This window comes from Delphinapterus leucas, chromosome 1, assembly GCF_059928025.1.
Source record: "Delphinapterus leucas isolate spDelLeu-1000000601 "Yukka" chromosome 1, BTC_Dleu_Yukka2, whole genome shotgun sequence".
NCBI classification, from domain to species: domain Eukaryota; kingdom Metazoa; phylum Chordata; class Mammalia; order Artiodactyla; family Monodontidae; genus Delphinapterus; species Delphinapterus leucas.
Window position 1 is genome coordinate 34,131,763 of NC_143129.1, and position 15,466 is coordinate 34,147,228.

The 15,466-nt window shown below is 33.6% G+C and overlaps 1 protein-coding gene across 12 annotated transcripts in view; it reads left to right on the forward strand.

The window, feature by feature from the left end:
* CEP170 (centrosomal protein 170) overlaps positions 1 to 14,825 on the forward strand; it is a 146,420-nt gene extending 131,595 nt beyond the window's left edge. For 8 of the 12 annotated variants that reach the window (XM_089918833.1, XM_089918753.1, XM_089919075.1 and 5 more), the window contains 6 exons: positions 351 to 528; positions 2,520 to 2,690; positions 6,459 to 6,547; positions 10,018 to 10,111; positions 10,886 to 10,937; positions 12,506 to 14,825. In XM_089918833.1, the coding sequence (XP_089774959.1) occupies positions 351 to 528; positions 2,520 to 2,690; positions 6,459 to 6,547; positions 10,018 to 10,111; positions 10,886 to 10,937; positions 12,506 to 12,795 (874 nt within the window). In that variant the 3' untranslated portion in view covers positions 12,796 to 14,825. The remainder of the gene's footprint in view (positions 1 to 350; positions 529 to 2,519; positions 2,691 to 6,458; positions 6,548 to 10,017; positions 10,112 to 10,885; positions 10,938 to 12,505) is intronic. The other 4 variants (XM_089918962.1, XM_089919226.1, XM_089919100.1 and 1 more) reach the window with 3 other exon arrangements.
* Positions 14,826 to 15,466: the final 641 nt, after the last annotated feature.

Genomic DNA, 15,466 nt, shown 5'->3' on the forward strand with positions numbered 1-15,466 from the left:
AGTTCATGGACTCCTTGAATTCTGTTCACTACCCCCAAGTTTAAGAACTCCTGTATAGTCATTAACATTAACAGTGTATTTTTAAAAGATATATCACTACTTCAGGTATTTAACATGTATTTTTCAAAGTGACAACTTGTAGATGACGTGCAATTTAGTTTTATTAATATTTGGAATTAAAGTTTAAGACTTTGAGTATCAAATAGTTAATAGCATGTCCAAAAAAATCTTAAATTTTGAGTACAGATCTTTAAGTAAATATACAACTTATGTAACTGATTCTATCAAAATGATTGTTTCTAGACCTGTTATTTGAAAGTATTAAACTTCTTTTCTAAAATTATTGCCAGGATCAGCCAAGATCTTGCTCTCATTGCTCGGGAAATCAACGATGTAGCAGGAGAGATAGATTCAGTGACTTCATCAGGCACTGCCCCTAGTACCACAGTAAGCACTGCTGCCACCACCCCTGGCTCTGCCATAGACACTAGAGAAGAGGTAGGAGATCTTCATGGAGAAATGCATAAGGTTCTTTCTTTTCTTTATTTCTTTTGCTTTTAGCTTTTTGCTTAGTTTATTTTAGTTACGTCCACCCTTCCTGTTTGCATGAAGCTCTGCATTTTCCAACTTTACTTTAACAAGTTTCTTTTATGTTTTTATAACAAAACTAGTAAAGGCTAGCATTTTGTCTACTATTAACATGAAGCTATAAAATGATTTAAAATAAGCACTTTGTAAAATATGAAAATAAACGGTATCAGAAAAGCAAATCCAAATTTGGTAAATGCATAAATAATAAATAGTTGTATAAAGTTTTTGTAAATTTTACGTAGCTTCTTAACTAGGAGTTATCTCTAGTAGCAAAGAAAGAGAAAAATTCTACAGTTTTCACGACTTTAAATAATTCTGTTGATGAATATACACATGCATATGTATACACAAAGATTCTTAAAAAATTGAAATATACCTACACACACACTCAAATATGTGTATCCAGTTTTGAAACACTCGTGAACTCTGCAATGTAAGTTAGCATATATAGACTATTGCCCTGCCAAAACCAGGGCCTCCTGCCCTCCCACTCCTGGGGGCACCATGTACATACATGGCTCCAGAAGGTGCCTTTAACATATAATATAAAAATAATGTACTCTGGCCATGTTGGCTCTCTTGATTTGGTGCAGAGATACAAACAAAAGATTGGCATTTTGAAAAATTATAGTTTTATTAGGACAAAGCCACACTAATTTGTTTAATTATCATCTGGCTGTTTTATGCTACAACGTCAGAATTGAGTAGTCGGACAGAAGCTGTATGGCTGCAAAGCCTAAAATATTTATTATCTGACCTTTTACAGAAAAAATTTGCCAGCCCCTAATATTGATGATTCATTCCACTCCCTTAATTTTATAAAATAATGTTCTCAGTAGTAGCCAAAATGGCTAGCCTCTTTGACAAATTTAATTCTGGTAAACTGTACTACTAAAATTTTCTTCAGTTGCTTTTTGTCACCTTTATAATCTTATTCTTTAATGGTCATTTTTTGGTTGTTTTTTTTCCCCTTTATGTGTTGTCTAATTTGGTAAATGATGTTTCATCAACCTGTGTAGAGTTTTGTTACCACAGTGATCAATTGTAAATGTATATAAAAATCATTCTTATTTGTGAAAAACAAAAGAATCCTCTTGGTGGCAAGACGTACACAATTCTTCTGGTACACTTTAAATGATGAAGATATTATTTTCACAGCTGTCTAACTAAATTTTACCTAACATGATTGTACCTTCACTCAGACCCAGTAAAATTTTTCAAACATTTCATTGAGTAGACTTCCATTTTTTCCTTTTGGCTTTATTTCTTATTATTGTACTAGAGTTTATTCCTTCTTCAGTAAACCTGAGCTACTTTGTACCGTATGTGTATAATTTGCACTGTAGATGGCAGTATATCATTTGTACTGGAATATGTCATTTCTGTAACATTGCTAAAAGTTTATCTAAGACCAAAAAAATACTTACTTTGTGAATTAAAAAAAACCTTTTTTTTTGGAAACTTAATTATAATTTGCAATTTATTTATCTGTGAAGAAATTTGGCACCTGGATTTGGGGAGAAAAGAAGGAAAAAAGCAAGATAGGAAACTAAAAGAAAAAGAAAGATTATTTTACACGGGCAAGGCAATGTGAGTAAAATGAACTCCTTGTCCATCTACATGGCTCAGTTTTTTCTATTTACCATCTGCGTTTTCCATTTAGGGGAAACCTTATCCATGGAAGACTCAAATTTAACATAGTTACATATTTTGGATTTTGAAAATCGATGTAGATGAACATTTATTTTATAAAACAGACACCTTTGAAGTGCTTATAAAAAGAAAGTAATTGGTTTATTGAAGATTTCATGCTTCTGTTACTACCTGAGAATGGAATGACTTCTGTCTAATTATAAAAACTATAATGCCAATATCTATATTTTTCCAAATTACTCTGTGCTCATAAGGATTTGCTTTTGTCCTATTAGTTAGTTGATCGTGTTTTTGATGAAAGCCTCAACTTCCGGAAGATCCCTCCATTAGTTCATTCTAAAACACCAGAAGGAAACAACTGTCGGTCTAGTGATCCAAGACCTCAACCAACAGAGCCTCCTGATCACTTAACTATTACAAGGCGGAGAACCTGGAGCAGGGATGAAGTGAGTAAACCATAAACTTTAACAAATGGCAAAGGAGGCATGCCCCATTGGTGGGAAAAAGATGAGAACTATTCAATATATAGGGCTGGGAAAAAAAGTGTTTGTCCTTATGGGTAGAATGGAATTTCATCCTGACATCACATCAAATACAAATAATTAACTCCAAATGAATTTAGTTCCTAAAAGGCAAAAGCAGAACTTTAAAATTTTTTAGTAAAATATAGGTAAATATCTTTCAACATTGCAGTAGGGAATGATTTCTTAAAAGGCACAAAAAGTTTTGACTTTAATAAAAGATTGATAAATTTGAGTATGTTAAAGGACTATGTGAAACATATAGGCAACAAGGGATTAGTATACAGAATATATCAGAACTCCTACAATCAATTTAAAAAGGCAAAAACAGCCCAGTAGAAAAATCTGCAAATAACATGCACAGCATTTCACTGAAAATACCCAGGGCCTATGAAGAGATGTTCAACTTCATGAGTGTTCAGAGAAATACTTTTCAAGACTACAGTGAGATTATTTTATACTCATTCAATTGGCAACAAATAAAAAAAGTCTTAAAATATTAAATGTTGGAGAAGATGTGGATACGTAAGATTTCTTATTGTTGCTAGTGAGGTTAAATTGGTCCAGTCACTTTGGCAAACAGCTTGACATTATTTCCTAAAGTTGAGCATAAACATAGTCCATTGTCTAGTAGTTTTGCTGCTAGTGCATACCCTTTCCCATTGAGAGCAAAAGTCATGCAAAAGGATATTTATAATAGCGGTGTGACAGTAACAAAACTTGGAAACAATCTAAGTGTTTATATCTGAAGAAAATTGAATGTATTAACTGGTATGTACACAAATTGAACAATTTATGGAGTAATCAAAACAAATGAACTACAGCAACATGCCACAATGTGGATGAATTTTAGCAATAGAACGTTTAATGAAAAAAGTAGGGCTTCCCTGGTGGCGCAGTGGTTGGGAGTCCGCCTGCTGATGCGGGGGGCACGGGTTCGTGACCCGGTCCGGGAGGGTCCCGCATGCCGCAGAGCGGCTGGGCCTGTGCGTCCGGGGCCTGTGCTCCGCGGCGGGAGGGGCCGCGGCAGTGAGAGGCCCACATACCATACACAAAATAAAAAAAGTAATTCTCAAAAGATTGTATATAATGTGTTTTGTCACAAATTAATAAAATAAAAATATATACTTAGGATAGAAATAGATCTAACAAATTATATAAAAAGGAAAGCAAGGGAATGATAAATGGGATTCAGGACATTGCTTACCTTGGGTGGAGGGAGACAGGGAGCTGCAATGGAAAAAACCTAGAGGTAGATTATAGCAGTTAGCTGTTTCTTTATAACAGACCACAAAAATCTCAGTGGCATAAAGCAATAGGCATTTATTTATCACACACCTGTGAGTTAACTGGTGGTACTGCTCAGCTGGGCAATTAAAAGTTGTAGGTTGAGTTTAGGTTTGCTCCATGTGTCTCTCTTGTTGCTAGGACCACATCTGTGGATTACTGGATATACGGAACTGGAGGTAAAAGCGTATAAGAATATATATGTTTGCAGTAGTACAGAGTAGAAAAAAATCTACCTGATGGAGAAGCACTGTAGCTAGTTCCATAGCTGCAATTATAATATGCTAGATGGTTTTAGAACACACTTTCTTTGTCCTGATAGTTGATAAGTTGTTCTTGCTTTCAGAGAAAGGGCCCATTCTCTAATCTTATTCATACTTACTTGTCCTGAGGTCTAGGAAGAAAAATTCCTCTAAATGTAATAAAACTATAGAAATTTATATTTTTAAAGAGAATGGAAACATTTAGATTGATAGTTATCTCATAGTTGATAATCAGAAAAAAATTTAATACATTGTGATACTGAACTCTATGACATAGAAAAGAGAGATATCCTTTCTATGTTATAATCTACCATAGACTACCCTGCCCTTTCTCACTCCTTCCTAATTAACATATGTCTTCTACTCTTATTTGGCCTTTTTTCTCAAGGCTCACAAAATACCACTATGCTTATTTAGCCTTTCATTGTCTTTATGTTGCTTTTCACACCCTAAGTTACCTTTTATCCCTCACTAAATTCAAATACTTATCATACTCAAGTTCTGGTTTTCCATGATACTTTCCTTATTAATGCCACCGCTCACTGAACTCCCTTTCATTAGAATTCGTAAAGCAGTGAATCCCAATTAGTACTTATTTACATTGTTTTTATAAAAATACTTAATAATATTTCCTGTATGTTGTTGTTATTTCCCCTACCAGTGTTTAAAGCACCTTAACATCCAAGGCCATATCTTATTTTCTGGGTTTTTTTTTACAGAGTCTAGATATAGTTCTGACAATGTAAGGAACTGATTTTAGAACCCATATCTAGTCCCAAGTTCAGTCCTTTTTCTAGCATTCCACACTAGCTGTGCCTTTCATGGTTTAGCTCTTGGCAAACTACAGGATGCTGGCCAAATTCAGCCTACCACCTGGTTTTGTAAATAAAGTCTTATTATGACACAGCTGCTTTTGCTATAATGTAGCTGCTTTTGCTATAATGAGGTGCATAGTTGTGACAGAGACCATATGGCCCCAGTCTTCACTCTCTGGCCCTTTACAGAAGTTTGCTAACCCTTGGTTTTGCCCATAAAGTTCAACTGGGGTGGTAACAACCCCCATCATTAAAACTTATTATTTTGAGTAAATTTTTAAAAATTATCTTTCCCACTGTGGAGAACAAGGATTATAATCTTCTTGATCTCTGTGTGCATATTATTTGGTGAATATTTGCCTACTATTTAATACTAGGAGACATGCCTTGAGTTTGGCTCAAGTACTCAGTGTAGTTGAAGGTGATATATAACTGTTATCATTTTGAATTTAATTCCACCAAAGGGATATCCTAAAACTAGAGCATTATGGGAGGGTTATTAACCAAAGGACTAAATTAATGAAATAAACATTGATTAACAGAATCTTATATGGGAATAAAGTCTCCAAATTCAATCACTGATTGAATGATTTTTTGACTGCACATTATTTGTCCAGCACTGTTTTGATGCCCTCACAGCTGAGTGCAGAAGGCAGCCAAGTAAGCAGGTAATTACAATTCACTGGGATAAGTGTAAGAAGGGAAATATAGGATGTGATACTGTGGGAACCCATAGGAAAGGCACTTGAGAAAATTCAGAGAAGGGTTCTTAGAGATATTGCCATGCAATTTAAGTCCTGAAGGATGGGAGAGGTGTTGGACACTCGAAAACTGGGTCCAGTTGAGAGGGTTAGGGGATGATGAGAGATGACAATGGACATACTTCATGGAGGGAATTGAGGAATAGAAAATTCAATACAACACAGTCCCTATACACAAGATTCTGGCTAGCGAAGGGGTCAGACACTGAAAGATAATAAATTACTTATATTTTCCCATTTATGATCATTTGAATTGGAAGCATGGGAGACAGGATCATGATAGTAATTGAAGATTAGATAATACGGATTATTTTTTGAAAGTTATATGATGAAAATAATAGGGAAACTTGACAAGTTATTTAACAAAAAAGAACTCCTTTGTTAATATTTACTTTTCTTTCTCAATTTAGTTACACATTGCTCTAATTAGATTCTTCATTGATCTTTATTAAAATTAGCATAAATATTAAATGCCCCTAAATGTAGTGAGTTGTGACTAGTATTCTTGGTGGTTATCCAATAGAGCAGTACTATTTTAATGTCTGTTCTTTTCTTTTCATGTTTCAGGTCATGGGAGATAATCTGCTGCTGTCATCCGTCTTTCAGTTTTCTAGGAAGATAAGACAGTCCATAGATAAGACAGCTGGAAAGATCAGGTATTTTTGTATTACTCAAACATCCTTGCTTCTGTTACCATCTGTTCCACTTTCTGCAAGCCTGCTATCACAGCTTCTGGGAACTCGTGAAGTCAATGGTACTGAACCTTACTGCTGCCACTAGCATGTTCTTTCCTGTTTAGATATTATAGCTATATGCTAGACAGCACGAAGGGCACAAAAAGAGAACAGATGTCCCAAATAATCAGCCCCTTGGTAATTGAGAGCTAACAGCTGTAATCACTTAGATTAATTTTATTAATAATCAGAAAAATTTACTCTTCCACAAAATAATAGTAAGTATTTGAAATTAACAGAATTTTAGGGCATCTTTTATGACCTCAAACTTTAGTCTAGTTACAGCTTCCTCATCAGTAAAGAGAACAAAATGAGTACTCGTGTAAGACTCAGAAAATTTATGTAAAAAGGCCGTAGATAGTCAAAAACTAGATTTTCTAATGCCTTTGCTATTTATTCATGTTGAATCACAATAATTTTTTCAGTGTCTGACCCCATCGCTAGCCAGAATCTTGTGTACAGGGACTGTGTTGTATTGAATTTTCTATTCCTCAATTCCCTCCATGAAGTATGTCCATTGTCATCTCTCATCATCCCCTAACCCTCTCAACTGGACCCAGTTTTCGAGTGTCCAACACCTCTCCCATCCTTCAGGACTTAAATTGCATGGCAATATCTCTAAGAACCCTTCTCTGAATTTTCTCAAGTGCCTTTCCTATGGGTTCCCACAGTATCACATCCTATATTTCCCTTCTTACACTTATCCCAGTGAATTGTAATTACCTGCTTACTTGGCTGCCTTCTGCACTCAGCTGTGAGGGCATCAAAACAGTGCTGGACAAATAATGTGCAGTCAAAAAATCATTCAATCAGTGATTGAATTTGGAGACTTTATTCCCATATAAGATTCTGTTAATCAATGTTTATTTCATTAATTTAGTCCTTTGGTTAATAACCCTCCCATAATGCTCTAGTTTTAGGATATCCCTTTGGTGGAATTAAATTCAAAATGATAACAGTTATACATCACCTTCAACTACACTGAGTACTTGAGCCAAACTCAAGGCATGTCTCCTAGCATTAAATAGTAGGCATATGATTGGGCCCTAAAGGTTTGTTAATTCATGTGTAATAACTAATTGATTAAGCTGACCTTTTTTTTTTCCTACAAATTTCAGTTGGGCTTTATGCCAGGGAAGGGAGAGCTTCATTTGTCTCTGGGCACATGCCTGATTAGTAAATCATAGGATGGTTTGTCATGTGAAGGAGAGCTCTCTTACTTGTGACAGAAGATGGGATCAGCAAACTTGGGAGTGATGTAGTCATTAAAGGAACACATACACAATATCCCACCTAAGATGATGTTAGAGCACTAATGACTTAATCACTGAGTATGATTAAAATGAAAATAATGCACTCATTTATAAGCCCAATCAGAAATTAGAAAATGGTGTTATTTATGAAGAGCCTGCAACTAATGTAATTTCTCTAAATCAGTTATAAACCTGAAAATGTGCACATTTTTAATTTAGAAAGATCCAGTGAAAATATATTGTTATTATACCTTTTACTTCTTTGTAACATGATTTTAATAATAAAAATATTTTTAAAATAATAAAATAAATTTTAATAATAAAAAGGGGTGATTGGACTTAGATGGATTAGAAGTTGTGAATAGTAAAATACAGATGGTAAAGCAAAATAATGAAATTAAGACAAATCACATGTAGGTAGCAAAGACAGCTGCCTGCTCAAATAAATGAGCTAGAATGTAAGTTCCGTGAGAGCAGGGGTCTTTGTCTAAACCTACAGTGACTAGAATGTACAATATTTGTTACTATTTGTTGATGAATGATTATTAAATTATGACTCTCTAGGAAATTAAGCTTCTTTAAAACTCATAGCTATATGTGAAAATTGGTAAGGGTAAACTTATCAATAAAGACATATTGTCTTTAAGTTTTTTATCCCTTCAGTGGCTTAGAACTCTGGGGACATTTGTGTGAGTGTGTGAGTTAGGAACCTCAGGTGACAATTCTAAGAAAGACATTTTCAGCAAAGGTGAAATATGTATGGTTTAACAATTTGAAAAAGCACAAGCATTATACTCAGTAACCACCTTCTGGCAAAATTCACTGAATTTTCAGTGTGGCTAAGCACAGACTTTTTGTATTGTATGAGTCCATTGTAATTCTAAGTTGGTCCATGAAATAGTCATTGTTTTCTTACTTTCACCAATCCTAATGCTATAAGCTGTAAGGACTCTTTTATAGAGCACATAATAATTTCTTATGCCTTAATATCATAGTCATTAGGATAACAGCTCTTAGATAGTTGGCAAGGATGTTTAGTCTTTTGGGTATAGAAATTTTAACAGATCAGAAGAATATTCTTATATAGGATTCTGGAACCATTGTTGCCTTTTTAAGTATGGTTATTTGTAATTGTTGATGTTCCAGACTTGATTAGATGTTTATGAATTTCATGTTTTTAAATAAGTTGAACCTAGCACATTGAACTTTGAAGAAATACAAATAAAAATGTAATTTAGTTTACTACTTAAATACTGATCAGCTTCTAATAGTAATACTTTACTTTCCGGTACAGTGTTGGTTTTTATATAAGGCAGTTAAACTAGATTTCCAAGCCCAATGACGAAATTCAAATAGAAACTAAAAAGGTACCTAGTATTTACAGCTCTCTAAAGCTGCCGAATCGTGTCTTCTAGATTGAAGAGAGAAGCATACCACATTTGAAAGACAAGTCAAAATTTTGTGGTCCTTTATTTTATAAGTTAAGATACTTGAAATTAATTTTGAACATAAGGATCTTTATTAGCAATTGTTTTTGTCAAAAGGATGGTGTCTTAACTCTTAATAGGTTATTATGTACAAATATACTAACATGAATTAGGATTTTTAAAGAAAAGCAGCATAAGTACTCTAGTTTTCAACCTTTGAAATAATGTACACGCTTTGTTCAATCAATATGAAGCCTTTTCCTATTTAAAGAGGTCTTAACAGACACATTTGTTTATACCTAATTCAACCTATTTTCATCTTATATTTACACTGCATATGTTCTATATGAATGAAGTTGTGTTTTTGTTATAAAAGGTGGTTATATGGTTAATTACAAGTATTAGATAAAGTTTTGGGGTGATTCATCTACATTTGTTTTATATTTGGTTTTCAGTAAAGAATGAGATAAGTACTAAAGGGTTTATGTGTGTATTCATAACCAGTCAGTTACTTTATTAGTACAAATCTCTCACAAAAATGATTTTATTGGTAATGTTGGCTCAGTATTTAATTCACAGTTCGTGTTAACACTTAGTGTTTTTTTTAATTCTTGTGTAGCTTTGAAAAGATACATTGCTTTTGTATTATCATGAAAAATGTGATAAGTTTTTAAAATATGAAAAGTAAAATGCTTATTTTTTTTATTTATAGAATATTATTTAAAGACAAAGATCGGAATTGGGATGAAATAGAAAGCAAGTTAAGAGCTGAAAGTGAAGTCCCTATTGTGAAAACCTCAAGCATGGTATGATCATTTTTCTTGAATATTAAAACATTTTTTTAAAGTAAGGTTTTGTTTTCAGGGAATGATATGCTTATTTTTAAACTGTTGATTTACATTTATAAAAGAAGATATAAGTGCACAAATTTGGGGAATTTTATGCCTTCAATTGTCTCTCACAGGGATTTAAAATGTTGACTGCTTCAAAGTTGCAGAGGGTATGGAGGAACCTTTTATGTTTCTCACTGTTATATACTCTTGTTCTTGTAATAATTATATGTTATAAATAAGCAATTTTGAAATAGGAGCCAAACTCAAATATAAGTTGACATCAGTCATTTCTATTTACTTAATAGATTGCTTGTCTCCTCCTCAAGAATTTGTACAGATTTTTATTGTTCAGGAAGTCATCCTAAAACCAAGGTTGCAGTTTATACATTTTCCAAAGAAAATCCTTAAGCACTTTTACAAAGTCGTTGCAAGAGTGATCAATACAAGTTTTTCAGAATCTTTGCTTATTGTTATTGTTTGCTTATTGTTATTATTATTATCTTGAACTTTTCATTTTCTGTCATCTCATTGAAAAAAAAAATCTGTTTCAACATTAAAGATTTTAAAATTTGAATCTTGTTTACTGGATATCATGAATTATTTCATATCCTGTTGCTACAGATGTGGTGCCATGTCAATAATAATTAAGGATTCCAAATAAGATTAGTGTGAGGTTCATTGCTTATCAAATCAAATAAAAATGTTTTAATTAAAGTAAGCTAATTTTTGTCATTGCTTTCGCTACAGGAGATTTCTTCTATCTTACAAGAGCTAAAAAGAGTTGAAAAGCAGCTACAAGGTAAATTTACTACTGATTAAGTGTAAAGAGCTAACAATTTGGGACAAGTACATTCTAAGTGGTATTTCTAAAATATTATTAAGTATTAGAACACTGATTAAGTGTAATTATGTATGGATAAAGATATAACATTCTACATATTCAAATTACTCATAAAAGAAAAGTATTAAAACCAGTATAAATAATTAAAAATATAATAAAGTTAAATTCTAGGCACATAGGCTAGAAGTTATAATTCATAGTATTATATATAGTATATGAAAAATATATAAGATATTAAAATATGTATATGCAGCTGAAAATGCTTATTGACAATTAGCATTGTTTACTTGATTTGATAATTCTTAAATTGTATATATGGTATAACCCAAATGAACTTATGTTATAATATAAATAATAATAATTTGGATAAACTACAAGAAATGAGTGCATATTGGACACAGGGACCAGAAGGAGGAGGTAGAGAAGAAAAAGAAAGAGACTGTTGGCCTCCTAAACTTCAACAGGGACATTGTTTTTGGTGTATGTCAGATCTTTAATTATGCATTTATGCCTATGTGTGTCTTGACCTAGAAGTCCCCAGTGGTACAACAAGCAGATTCCAGAGTCAGTTTCTAATTCTACTGTCTTTGTCGATTGAATTATCAGAGGCATGATATGTTGGTCCAACTAAGTGATTCTTAACCGTTTTGCAGCCTTAGCACACCTAAGGGTTATAGTATAACCCCCATGAGGCAAAGTGGCTTGTTTATGTGATTATTAGCTGGTAGGAGGGAGTATGCTTTTAAAAGGACCTCTTGAATAATTCTTGTCTCTATGGTGCTTCTTTCTCCCAACTCCCCACTCTACCCAATGCCAAGTTGAAAATCACTGTCCAAGATTTTCCCTTGTCCACGCAAGGATCTTTTGGATTGAAAGCTGGTTTTTATCTGGCCCTTCCCATGAGGTAGCAAGGTCTATTTGGCCTGCTGGGGCTGCCACGGGATATTAGTATCTGGACTATGAGGGGAACTTTATGGCCCAGTGGTACATATACTTGTACATGGCTAATACCCTAGCACTCTCACCAGGATGAAGGACAACATGCTGTGGTAGGATTCAGAGTGTGCTGATAATTACTTCGGCCTCCTCAACTTTAAGGTTACTCTGAACCACGTTTTAGCAACCAATCTCCAATTATCTGAGTAATAAATAAGGCCAGGAGTGTTTCTTTAAATCATAACCAATATTTTCATCATCCTCTTATAATGATTAAAGCATATATCAAAAAGATCTTTCCTGAATTCCGTATCTCCAAATCCTAGTCTTCCAGCAGGCTCAGATGCCCATAAGTAGCCTACTCAAGGGACCATAGAAAGCTTTTAGGTTTTTATAATCCACAATATAGATCAGCCCCAGAATTCCTGAAAGTGGGGTTTAAAATACAGAATTGAAAGGATTAGCCAAATTTAAGCTCATATAAGCATCAGTAATTGAAATGTTATCCAAGTCACAAGCAATATTCATATCCAGATTTAACTGTATCTACAATTATATCTTTTCCCTCTATTTCTTTTTTTTTCTTTCAGCAATCAATGCTATGATTGACCCAGATGGAACTCTGGAAGCTCTGAACAACATGGGATTTCCCAGTGCTATCTTGCCATCTCCATCAAAACAGAAGTCCAGTCCTGTGAATAACCACAGCAGCCCGGGTCAGACACCGACACTTTGCCAACCAGAAGCTAGGGTTCTTCATCCTGCTGCTGTTTCAGTCTCAGCTGAATTTGAGAATGCCGAATCTGAGGCTGATTTCAGTATACATTTCAATAGGTTCAACCCTGATGGGGAAGAGGAAGATGTTATAGTACATGAATGACTTTCTCTTGCTTGTTAGAAATAATTACCTGTGGAATGACTAGGAGTATTGGAAGCAACATAGTGTTGACTTATACAAAATAAGAAAGCTTGGTCAACTACAATCTTGTTATCTCTGTCTTCTTAATTTTATTTATTTTTTATCTATAATGTGGAGTCATAGTAATCCTTTCAAACCATTTAGATAACCATTTGATGCACATAGAGGAAAACTCAGATTGTGACAGTTTCACATTTTGTGGTTTTATGATTTTCAAATTGAATTTGATAATTGCATCCTTTCCCTTCATAGATCTTTGTTTTTTTTCTTTAAGCCATGCTGTGACCTACAAGCAAACTAAATACCCAACATTTCTGACCCCCATGTATCCTGTGCCAAGCTGCTCCCTGAAATGGACTTCCTCTTCATCTGTACAGATTTGTTAAACACTTATATTTGCTTCTTAAATAATAGGATTTATATTAGTATTCATTACCATTGGATACAATGACATATTACTCTCCACAGTCAAACTGACCTTTCAAAACAGTCCTTCTTGTGTTCTAAAATTTTCCAACATATATGTGATTTATATAACTTTGTTGCTGCGTAAATTTTCTTGGGGTTTATGGAGATGAACTGTTACGTTTGCACTAAGATTTGCTGGGAGTGGTAGGTGGACATATCTATATGTCAGTAAGGACTAACCATCTTTTTTTTTTTTTTGTATATAGGATATTGATAACTGTATTTGTTTTAACCCCACAGTGTTTTACTCCACTTTAAAAAAGATGAATTTGGCACTTTTTACCATTTTTTTTTAATGAAAGTAAGATTTTGTCTCATTTTAGGGCAAATAACTAGAAGGATTAAACTAGACAGTTTAGGTGGAGTATATTTTTAAAACTAAGAACGTGTATATTGGTCCTGTGTTACCAAGTTTATATGTGACGGTTGAAAAAATTTTTCCCTTGAAATGATCATGAAGTTAAAATTTTTGGCATTAGGAAACTTGGAGAACCAGTAGTCATAAGATTAGTGGATAGTTTCATTCCCAAGCGATAAGTTGCTTCTGTGTGTTTCCCTGTAGGACCCAGTAGTAAATCCTGTCTCAGTCTTGTACATTTATAAGGACCCTGCAAGGCGACAACGACCAAGGCTTTGGGCCTGTGCTAAACAGGAAGCTTATGAAAAGTATCTTCTATAAACTTGTTTTTTCTCCTTCCAGTAAGTTCACATTTGGATAAGTTTAAAAAGAAAGTAATTATCTTTATGTTGCCAGAACACTATAATTTGGGTGTATCTTATTAATTCAGTTAAATATTATTAGTAGACCTTGACCCCATCAGTCTATAAAGGTTAAAACTACAACTTTGGCAACTTTTATGAAATACTCTTTAATATTTCAGCAATAATCCTGTGCTACATTTGTTTTAAGAAAGTAGCTCTGTTCACTTCAAAACTTTACAGGAGTTTTAAAAATCCTGTACTGTTGGGCCAGTTAAAGATGCAAAAAAACTGTTTTGTAGAGATGTAAAAACAAAAGTCTGTTGTAAGATGGATCTCATATTTTTCTTTAAATTAAAAAAAAAAAAGGGTAAATGGACTGTTGTCCTTGTAAACCTAAATTCCCAATTCTGTCTAATAAAGGAAGACTGAAAAAATGATTTTAAAGAGCATGAATGGAAAGATACAATTGCTTTGAAGAAATAAGTGAAACATTAAAACAGGGTCAATCCATTTGAAGAAAAAGTACGACAAAGTAATCACCATTGTTTCCTCTTTGTTTAATGTTTGAGTACTGATTATATCAACATGGAAGTAGAAGGTAAGGAGTTGTTTAGGAAAATATTAGCATCTATTCTACTTACATTATCATTTAAGTGTTTACACAGTTTTGTTCAATTACAAACATTTGGCCTTTTACTATGTTATTTTTATTTTGTATGAATACATTATTCTCCTTATTTATTTTTGTTACCTTTATTACTTATGTTATTTTGTTATGCATTTACAACTCCATTTTTAAATAAAGTGTTTCTGGAACTTTATGCAGTTGATTGTACATTTTATTTCTTCTACCATCTGGATTGCTAATACTTCATCAATTTATATAATAATTGTATATCATTTTCCAAGGTTTAGCAAAAGAAGAAATTCTTCAGTTTTAATTAATATGTGGTAACTGTAAAACTTCATCCTATTTTGGGCTAAAGAAGAAAATATTTTCTTAGCAAATTATAGCAAATTTAATTCTCTTAGCTTAATACGCTAATGTAATAGGTACATGCACAGCCTTTATTTTTAGCTGGCCTGGAGTCATCAGAAAGCTTTATGACAGTGATATATTTGGGGAACAAAGAAGAATTTAAAATACATCTTAAATTTAAGAACTATTCATTTGGACTCATTTTCTTTCATCGTATCATTCGTTGCCAAGAGTCTTGAATATTTCCCTGTTAACAATAATAAAAATGTTATCATTCAGCATTCTGTTTCTCGGCCTGACCTTTTTAGGCTTTCCATAATGTGGCTCTTTTTTTATGTCAGTGTACACCTGATACAGACTCTCCACCATGAGTTCCTGACAGTCTGGAGCTTCTTCAACGCTCTGTGTACTGCTTCTTCCTCCCCTTCCTTCCTGCTTACACACATTCCTTCCATTCTTCAGAGTCCCACCGACCTCTCCATA